The sequence below is a fragment of the Rhagoletis zephyria genome, unplaced genomic scaffold (assembly GCF_001687245.7).
Source record: "Rhagoletis zephyria isolate East Lansing unplaced genomic scaffold, Rhagoletis_zephyria_1.1 Rzeph_scaffold_00155, whole genome shotgun sequence".
NCBI lineage: Eukaryota > Metazoa > Arthropoda > Insecta > Diptera > Tephritidae > Rhagoletis > Rhagoletis zephyria.
The window spans coordinates 239,746-250,686 of NW_016157239.1; the positions used below are offsets into that span (position 1 = coordinate 239,746).

Sequence of the window (10,941 nt, forward strand, 5' to 3'; positions counted from 1 at the left end):
GGTTGGGTCGTATATTGGATGCATGAATATAGTAGTGCGAGTCGATGTTTGGCCCTCGGAGTGTAGGTATGTACATCTAAAACATGGAAGCATGCCTTCCGTCTATCACAACATGCTCGATTTGGTTTCCCGTTTTTCGATGTGGAGACATCCATGTAGCTTGAGAGAACAAAAAATGACACTGAAGATAGCACAACGCCGCAACCGGTTTGTCTCCAAACCAAATTTGACAAGGGATGATGGAAAATCGTTCCACAATACATCACACTCCTACCCTGTCGGAAACACCAACAACGAAAATGAGAATAGCTTGATGGATCTTTTTATGCTAGAACCCGTAATACATACTGCCAAGTTTCGGGCCCCGGCGAAGTGGATCATCCTCAGCCCGCCGTTTCTATGTGGAGGCTGATTTTTTCGACACTGGCACCAAAGATCCCTTTTTTGCCCACCTTGGCTTTTAAATCGCCAAGCACGATTTTTATACGTATCGGGGGCAGCGCTAATATGTACGCTCTAAGCTAAGAGAGCCTTGGATGTCTCGTCCTTCTCTTCCATCGGGGCATTAGCACATATGAACGAGATGTTGAAGAATCTCGCTTTGATGCGGATTGTGGCTAGACTTTCGTCCACTAGAGTGAACGCCGGTCTCTCTCCCACCACAAACGCAACACCGAATTGCACTCCTTTACGTGGCAACTGTAGCAGACGTCGCAAGGCTCACCTTACCTTCCTCGCCCCGTCCATCGCATTTCGTGGATGGAGGTGATGTCAGCCTTTATTTTCCCTAGGACTTCAACCAGCCGGGCAGAGGCACCATCCCGATTGAGGGTCGGATATTCCAAGTGCATACCCTAAAATCATAGTCCTCCTATGTTTGCGTGATCGTCATCAAAAGAAGGGGGTATCAATTCAGGCATGCGTTTTCTTTTCATTGGGCAGGTTTTAACGTGGCGGGACTCAAACCCAGCGGACGCGGGGTGTTACGCCCTCCCACTTTACCTCGTCCCAAACTAGCGTTCGGTCGCTACCCATAGTATTCATGGATATAAATATCCGGACGTAGTAAGCTGCGATTGGAACCGTAAGCACACGAATCACTTCTGGCCACTCCCAGGTGAGTCAAAAGCTTTGCAGTACTGGGAAATGTACAAAACATAGTGGCCAAAAACGAATATCTCAACTAAACCCTGATGAATTTTTTAAATGCATAGCTCTACATACCTGTATAATAAAACAAATAACCGGACAAAACGTTAAATTATATACATACACCGTTCAATCAATTGTCAGTCACGCAATTCTAAATTACGGATATAACATATGAGTATCCACTTTTTAAATCAATTTACTAATTATTTTGTTAGCGTTGGGAGTATAATTTGTTATACAGTATATAAGTATTATCAAGCAAGCATTTCGTGGTACTATTTTTGAATATCTAGGCAAAAATTTGGAAGTTAGGGGGGAGCGGCCCCCTGCCCCTACTGGCTACGCCCATGTGTCAGCCCCCTCCTACATTCGAACTGGCGACGCCAAAATTGGCTAAATATTTACAATAACAAATCGATATACACTACCTCCTTTGACAGCGCGAAGATAAGCTGCCTCTCCAAAGGCATTCTAAGTTTGTGTCTTGTCTGTACCTTTTGGGGACCAAGGAAAGCTGTGGCACCCTGAATAAAATGGAAACGCCGTGTGTAGTAGGACAAAGTTTTTAGGTTTTGTCTACCGTAGTGCCATATTGAAAGAAAATAAGATCTATCTAAAAGCATAATGGATGCTCCAAAAGTCCTTAGGACCGTACTTATTGCAATGAATGCTTATCGCAAAATTACCTCAAATCGCTGTTTTGATTTTTTTTTTTTCAAATTATTTGGTCTCTAAAGTGTCAAATATCGTTTTACATTTTCATGTGAAACCCTTTTTTTATAAAACGAAGCGACGAACCATCTTTTGGAACGTTCGCTTATCTCAGAAGTACAAAGACTGATTATTGGGCATTGCAAAGGATGGATCAATTTGTACTAATTTTATTTATAATGTTTTTTTTTTTAATTTTCGTTTATATTTCAGATGCATACTTGATATTAAAAAAATATTTTTTTGGACGCTTAAGAGGTCAGAAGCAAAAACAAAATATAAGTAAATGTTATGTTTGCTCTAATAGGCTCCATAGACGATGCGTCTGACTCGCGAGTCATCGGTGTACGTGTTGACTCGCCTTCCGACTAACTACAGTTGAGGGCCACTATGAATTTGACCCTGAGTCTTCAGAATCATGTCGGTGTAACTAACATATATGTATTTATTTTCACTAACACATCCAAACAGACTCGCGAGTCAGACGCACCGTGTATGCCGCCTATAATGCTATTACCTGTCTAATATGTTTTGCTTGAAACGGTAAGGGAAAGGTCCTTGTGCTTGTAATTGGCGTCAGTTTTTTTGCGAAAGAAAACAAGACTGGCGTTAATTTTTTAAGTCCGACAAAAACGCATACTTGGTGGAAGTGCCATTTAATAAGAAAAAGCTTATTCCAACTACAAATAATTGTTGGCATGACCCAAATAATAGAGAAAATACCTCATATTTACCAAGGTATGCATATGTGTCACAGAAAAAAATAAGCCAACTTAATTTAATACAAATAATCGCGTCTCAGAGTGTGAAGCTTTTAAAACACCTTCATCTAAGATACAATTTAAAATTAATGAGCTGTATTTAAGCCAAAAAATAAACAAATTGTATAATTAATATCCATTGAAGAAAAATTAGGCAAAAGATAAACATAAAAAATGGAAATATGTATGCCTAATGGTAGTAAAGAACATTGATAAATGTGACATTTTTACGCAATAAAAAATATACACGCATTTGCATAATTACTTAAAATGGCAAAATAGAATGACTACAGTAAGCATTCAAGCTAAAAAATATGTCGACAAGTAAATTGTGACAGCAACAACAATCGCCTAAAAGCTCACGCAGCAACAATGCGACATTCAAATTTTTTTAAATAAATGGCAAGTTACCAAAAACAGACAAGCACATAAATTTCAATCAAAACCTTATGAATATCAAAGAAAAATAATAACAATTAATCAATAAATGATGTCACTAACAAACGACCAATGAAAAAAAAAAACTGCTTGTAGAATCTATAACAGAGACAAAAGGCGCATAACCAGCAGCGCATCAACACTTTTAACTTTTAAAGGGAGTGAGGGAAGCGGTGGAACGAATGGAAAATACGGAGCTTAAATTTGCCATTCAACGTGGGCTACTAATGAGTGTTTATGTGAGCTTAGGCAACACACCTACTAAATTAATAATTGTTGAAATATTTAAATGCGTAAAAATTTCGATTGTACTTATTAACCCTTGATTTTTAGCATAAAGTAATGCAAGTATGTAGGTGTACATAATAAAAAAAGAAAAGTTTATTAAATTTTTAAAGAATAGTGCGCAAAAATAAAAAGTAAAAACGATATGAAACAAAACACATTAATTAACACAAACATTGTTACCAATACCTAAATAAAGTGTTTTGCCTAACCTCGTTCATGGGTGTTTAAATATCCATTGGTCAGTAGTAGGTTAATACCCACGCAAACTCGTAATGGGAAATAAAATTGAGAAGCAGCTTATAATCAATGGACACATGTGCAACATAAGCCAATAAAATTTTAAGGCTATTAATAATGCATATTTTTTAAGCTTATAATATTGTTAGAGACAAAGCCGCAGATATATTTTCTTCCTAAATATGGAAATGGTGTTCATAAAGAAATACAAAATACATATTTTAAATAATAACAAACACTCATTAATATTCTAAGTATAGACATATGCAGGTGTGTTTATTGTTATTGGATTTTGTTGAAAAGCGGTAAATAAAAACGCGTTTTAATTGAAATCAACAATTTCAAGTTAATTTTTTAATTAATCCGCGATTAGCTGTGTGAATTTTTTTACAAGAGCGCTTGGATTCTCTTCTCTTATAAAAATGGGCGGAGGTTTGGCATTAGTAGCTTTTGCAGCACCTTCAGAAATTTGGCTATTCACATCATCGGCATTGTCACTTAGCAGTGCAAATCTATTCGTACTGACTTGCTGAGTTGAGGTAAGGCGGTTTATTTTTGTCTTACTGCCCGTTGAATTTTGCGGACTAAGTTTTCTTTTTATTGTAACATAGCGGTCCATTCCAGTCTGTATGGCCGCATTTTTAGTTGTTTCGTTTTTCAACCTTTCTTGCGCTTTACCTTTGTTGCCAGTGCTTGCACTCAAGTTAATTTGTGCTTGTGCAGCAAGAATAGGCCGGGCTGTTGACACCGCTGTGCAGTCGGCAGGTACCGGTGTGTTTGTTGTTGTTGTTGGCGCGATAGAGGTAGTGAAACATGTCACTGTACTAGTTGTTGTTGCCGCTATATTTGGGGATATGTTATCGCTTACCGAATTTGATGTAAGCGTTGGGCGTGAAATGTGATACGGCACAGGTGAAGCGCACTCTTCACTCCAAGGCATCGGAGTCGTCAATGGTAAGTTTGGAGGACAAGTCCGCTGACCTGAATCTTGAGGGGGTTCGAGGGTGGTCGATGTATTGGGCTTTGCGCTTTCGCTGTCACTCTGGGACCGAATAGAGAAATATGCGTTGTTGCGTTGAACTGAAAGCCGGCGCTCATTTTGCTCGCGTTGCTTCTGGGCTCGGATTTCAGCTTGACTCATCGCTTTCTGTTTTCATTTGGTTTGTTTATTTTACTTATTTTTTATTTTTTTGTTTTTTTTTTTTTGTTTTATTAAATAGCACAATATTTAATGACTACGGAGCGAACTTAAAAACACGTCCGCACTCTTCGGGTCGTTGGGTTGGGTCGTATATTGGATGCATGAATATAGTAGTGCGAGTCGATGTTTGGCCCTCGGAGTGTACGTATGTACATCTAAAACATGGAAGCATGTCTTCCGTCTATCACAACATGCTCGATTTGGTTTCCCGTTTTTCGATGTGGAGACATCCATGTAGCTTGAGAGAACAAAAAATGACACTGAAGATAGCACAACGCCGCAACCGGTTTGTCTCCAAACCAAATTTGACAAGGGATGATGGAAAATCGTTCCACAATACATCACACTCCTACCCTGTCGGAAACACCAACAACGAAAATGAGAATAGCTTGATGGATCTTTTTATGCTAGAACCCTGTAATACATACTGCCAAGTTTCGGGCCCCGGCGAAGTGGATCATCCTCAGCCCGCCGTTTCTATGTGGAGGCTGATTTTTTCGACACTGGCACCAAAGATCCCTTTTTTGCCCACCTTGGCTTTTAAATCGCCAAGCACGATTTTTATACGTATCGGGGGCAGCGCTAATATGTACGCTCTAAGCTAAGAGAGCCTTGGATGTCTCGTCCTTCTCTTCCACCGGGGCATTAGCACATATGAACGAGATGTTGAAGAATCTCGCTTTGATGCGGATTGTGGCTAGACTTTCGTCCACTAGAGTGAACGCCGGTCTCTCTCCCACCACAAACGCAACACCGAATTGCACTCCTTTACGTGGCAACTGTAGCAGACGTCGCAAGGCTCACGCTTACCTTCCTCGCCCCGTCCATCGCATTTCGTGGATGGAGGTGATGTCAGCCTTTATTTTCCCTAGGACTTCAACCAGCCGGGCAGAGGCACCATCCCGATTGAGGGCTCGGATATTCCAAGTGCATACCCTAAAATCATAGTCCTTCCTATGTTTGCCGTGATCGTCATCAAAAGAAGGGGGTATCAATTCCAGGCATGCGTTTTCTTTTCATTGGGCAGGGTTTTAACGTGGCGGGACTCAAACCCAGCGGACGCGGGGTGTTACGCCCTCCCACTTTACCTCGTTCCCAAACTAGCGTTCGGTCGCTACCCATAGTATTCATGGATATAAATATCCGGACGTAGTAAGCTGCGATTGGAACCGTAAGCACACGAATCACTTCTGGCCACTCCCAGGTGAGTCAAAAGCTTTGCAGTACTGGGAAATGTACAAAACATAGTGGCCAAAAACGAATATCTCAACTAAACCCTGATGAATTTTTTAAATGCATAGCTCTACATACCTGTATAATAAAACAAATAACCGGACAAAACGTTAAATTATATACATACACCGTTCAATCAATTTTTGCTCATTGTCGACTGCAGCCAGGTTTTTACCCTTTTAAAATTACTTTGAAGTTAGAGATAATAACTTGATATAGAACCGGATGATCCACATATCCACTTTTTAAATCAATTTACTAATTATTTTGTTAGCGTTGGGAGTATAATTTGTTATACAGTATATAAGTATTATCAAGCAAGCATTTCGTGGTACTATTTTTGAATATCTAGGCAAAAATTTGGAAGTTAGGGGGGAGCGGCCCCCTGCCCCTACCTGGCTACGCCCATGTGTCAGCCCCCTCCTACATTCGATCCTGGCGACGCCAAAATTGGCTAAATATTTACAATAAGCAAATCGATATACACTACCTCTTTTGACAGCGCGAAGATAAGCTGCCTCTCCAAAGGCATTCTAAGTTTGTGTCTTGTCTGTACCTTTTGGGGACCAAGGAAAGCTGTGGCACCCTGAATAAAATGGAAACGCCGTGTGTAGTAGGACAAAGTTTTTAGGTTTTGTCTACCGTAGTGCCATATTGAAAGAAAATAAGATCTATCTAAAAGCATAATGGATGCTCCAAAAGTCCTTAGGACCGTACTTATTGCAATGAATGCTTATCGCAAAATTACCTCAAATCGCTGTTTTGATTTTTTTTTTTTCAAATTATTTGGTCTCTAAAGTGTCAAATATCGTTTTACATTTTCATGTGAAACCCTTTTTTTATAAAACGAAGCGACGAACCATCTTTTGGAACGTTCGCTTATCTCAGAAGTACAAAGACTGATTATTGGGCATTGCAAAGGATGGATCAATTTGTACTAATTTTATTTATAATGTTTTTTTTTTTAATTTTCGTTTATATTTCAGATTGCATACTTGATATTAAAAAAATATTTTTTTGGACGCTTAAGAGGTCAGAAGCAAAAACAAAATATAAGTAAATGTTATGTTTGCTCTAATAGGCTCCATAGACGATGCGTCTGACTCGCGAGTCATCGGTGTACGTGTTGACTCGCCTTCCGACTAACTACAGTTGAGGGCCACTATGAATTTGACCCTGAGTCATTCAGAATCATGTCGGTGTAACTAACATATATGTATTTATTTTCACTAACACATCCAAACAGACTCGCGAGTCAGACGCACCGTGTATGCCGCCTATAATGCTATTACCTGTCTAATATGTTTTGCTTGAAACGGTAAAGGGAAAGGTCCTTGTGCTTGTAATTGGCGTCAGTTTTTTTGCGAAAGAAAACAAGACTGGCGTTAATTTTTTAAGTCCGACAAAAACGCATACTTGGTGGAAGTGCCATTTAATAAGAAAAAGCTTATTCCAACTACAAATAATTGTTGGCATGACCCAAATAATAGAGAAAATACCTCATATTTACCAAGGTATGCATATGTGTCACAGAAAAAAATAAGCCAACTTAATTTAATACAAATAATCGCGTCTCAGAGTGTGAAGCTTTTAAAACACCTTCATCTAAGATACAATTTAAAATTAATGAGCTGTATTTAAGCCAAAAAATAAACAAATTGTATAATTAATATCCATTGAAGAAATATTAGGCAAAAGATAAACATAAAAAATGGAAATATGTATGCCTAATGGTAGTAAAGAACATTGATAAATGTGACATTTTTACGCAATAAAAAATATACACGCATTTGCATAATTACTTAAAATGGCAAAATAGAATGACTACAGTAAGCATTCAAGCTAAAAAATATGTCGACAAGTAAATTGTGACAGCAACAACAATCGCCTAAAAGCTCAGCAGCGCAACAATGCGACATTCAAATTTTTTTAAATAAATGGCAAGTTACCAAAAACAGACAAGCACATAAATTTCAATCAAAACCTTATGAATATCAAAGAAAAATAATAACAATTAATCAATAAATGATGTCACTAACAAACGACCAATGAAAAAAAAAAACTGCTTGTAGAATCTATAACAGAGACAAAAGGCGCATAACCAGCAGCGCATCAACACTTTTAACTTTTAAAGGGAGTGAGGGAAGCGGTGGAACGAATGGAAAATACGGAGCTTAAATTTGCCACTTCAACGTGGGCTACTAATGAGTGTTTATGTGAGCTTAGGCAACACACCTACTAAATTAATAATTGTTGAAATATTTAAATGCGTAAAAATTTCGATTGTACTTATTAACCCTTGATTTTTAGCATAAAGTAATGCAAGTATGTAGGTGTACATAAATAAAAAAAGAAAAGTTTATTAAATTTTTAAAGAATAGTGCGCAAAAATAAAAAGGTAAAAGACGATATGAAACAAAACACATTAATTAACACAAACATTGTTACCAATACCTAAATAAAGTGTTTTGCCTAACCCTCGTTCATGGGTGTTTAAATATCCATTGGTCAGTAGTAGGTTAATACCCACGCAAACTCGTAATGGGAAATAAAATTGAGAAGCAGCTTATAATCAATGGACACATGTGCAACATAGCCAATAAAATTTTAAGGCTATTAATAATGCATATTTTTTAAGCTTATAATATTGTTAGAGACAAAGCCGCAGATATATTTTCTTCCTAAATATGGAAATGGTGTTCATAAAGAAATACAAAATACATATTTTAAATAATAACAAACACTCATTAATATTCTAAGTATAGACATATGCAGGTGTGTTTATTGTTATTGGATTTTGTTGAAAAGCGGTAAATAAAAACGCGTTTTAATTGAAATCAACAATTTCAAGTTAATTTTTTAATTAATCCGCTATACAAGCCGTGCACAAATGGCTATTAATGCATTTGAAATTTACAAGTTAACAAGTTAAAGCGAAGCGGTGACAGAGGCCGTTTCATAAATTTGAATTAACATTTGATTTTTGGTTTTTGTCATTTTAGAGAAGACCATAAAATATTAATTAGGTTTTGACTTTAAGCTGAATTTACATTAAGTTAACGTAGGTGAAGCTTTTAGTAACTGTATCTACTGGTAACTCAGCCGGTTGCGTACGGATGCTTAACTTTGTGAATATCAAAAATCGGACAAAGTTACAAATTGTATTGATTTTCATCATATCGGGAGCAGTTAATAGAGCAGCTTATTAGGAGTTTAACATGAAATTTCATGCGGAACCGCTGCATATTTTTCTCCATGGTACGGCCACAATGAGCGACCTCAGACTCAGTGAAGCCAATACGTAGAAACCAACCGATTTCGCGCATGCAGTAATAATGTATGAAATAAAAAAGGCCGGCTTAATAAAATCAAAGCTGATATATTTAGAAGCCCGCACCGACTACACAATGCCGCACTATACGCAAAACAGGATTTTTTTCAAAATCAAAATTTCTTAGCCTTTAAAAAACTTCGTTCAAAATGTCACTCTTATATTTTGATTTTGGATATCATTCCATTGGGAAACACCACTAAATATATTTAATACACCATTAGCATTGGTTCTGAAAGATTTCTCTTTATTTTATCTAGAGACCTGATTTTTGGGGCATTGGATGCTGTAACCGAGTCGCCAGATAGATTAAAAGAAAAGCTTCCTTTAAGCTCTTATAATTCCTCAATTACACTGGCCTTCGAGATTTAAATTTCGTCCCCCCCCCCTCCAATAATTACATATGTTTTTTTTTTCTTGTTTTTTTTTGAATAACTAGGTATGTTAAATTAAAATACACCTTTGGTTCTTTTCTAGCGCATCGAGACTTTTTTTATTGGTGACATATATATTTTAGGATTTTTTGCAATTTGCACGAAAAGCCAAAAATTAATTACTTTAGAATTGAATTTCTACTTAAAAGCCTACAGCATCTGTTAAAAATACCCACAATTAGACTAAGTAAATCAGAAAAACCTAATTAATTTCGAAGATAACGCTAATAAAATTTATTCTCTCAGCGTGCATTACTTAAGTTAACTTCAATATTACTTAAGCTTTTTTTAATGCAGCTGAAGCCTTATTTTTAATGCAACCTTTAAATATAAAGTGAGCTTTAAAGTTACAGGTTACTTGAGAAAACGGCCTTTAGTCTATTTTCGGTAATTTTTAACTAATGCTGTTGGCTTTAAATTCGCAGACCCGTGTTATCAGATTTCACGAAACATTTATATAACAACAAGTAAGAAAGTCTAAGTTCGGGCGGAGCCGAACTTTAAATACCCGGCGCAAGTATTAAATATATGCTTTTTCACCTTTTCGAAACCTACCGCTAGATGGCAAGCCGGGGTGTATCAATTTTGAGTAAATTAGCGTCCTTCAATTTCGAAATATTGAAGTTTCAAGCATTTCTGAAATTTACCGTTATATGAAAAGCGGCCGTAATTTTAGTCCGATTTCAATAATTTTCAACGTTTTGCTTATATGTCGCAAGCACAATAACCACACCGAGTTTGGTACAAACTGGTAGAACGGTTACCGATATACATATATGTGATCATAAGTGGGCGGTGCCACGCCCATTTTCCAAAATTTTACCATAAACGTATTTCTTGGTAAAGAATTGTTGCAAGCATCAATTATGAATAAGTTAGCTTTAATATTTACTGATTTATCGGAGATTTGTATTTCTCTAAATTACCGTTATATGGGATTTGGGCGGTGTTATCGTCCCATTTTAAAAACTTTCGGCGATTTTGTATGCTGTACCAAGGCCAACAACTGTGCCAAGTTTGGAAGAAACTGGTGCAGCGGTTACCAAGATATACACATGTAACCATAAGTGGGCGTGGCTACGCCCATTTTCCAAAAATTCATATTATTCTTATTTTTCGTCTGAAAATTATTGTAGATATCAATTTTGAGTGAAT

General features: G+C 37.2%; 1 protein-coding gene across 1 annotated transcript; it reads right to left on the reverse strand.

The window, feature by feature from the left end:
- Window positions 1-3,945: 3,945 nt before the first annotated feature.
- LOC108354517 (uncharacterized) lies at window positions 3,946-4,728 on the reverse strand. Its single transcript, XM_017605701.1, has one exon. It carries the CDS (start codon window positions 4,726-4,728, stop codon window positions 3,946-3,948), a length of 783 nt encoding a protein of 260 aa, XP_017461190.1.
- Between the last annotated feature and the right edge of the window lie 6,213 nt (window positions 4,729-10,941).

What these genes read in the sequence shown, in the direction of transcription:
- LOC108354517 (XM_017605701.1), bottom strand. Translation starts at nt 4,728, where the DNA reads ATGAGTCAAGCTGAAATCCGAGCCCAGAAGCAACGCGAGCAAAATGAG.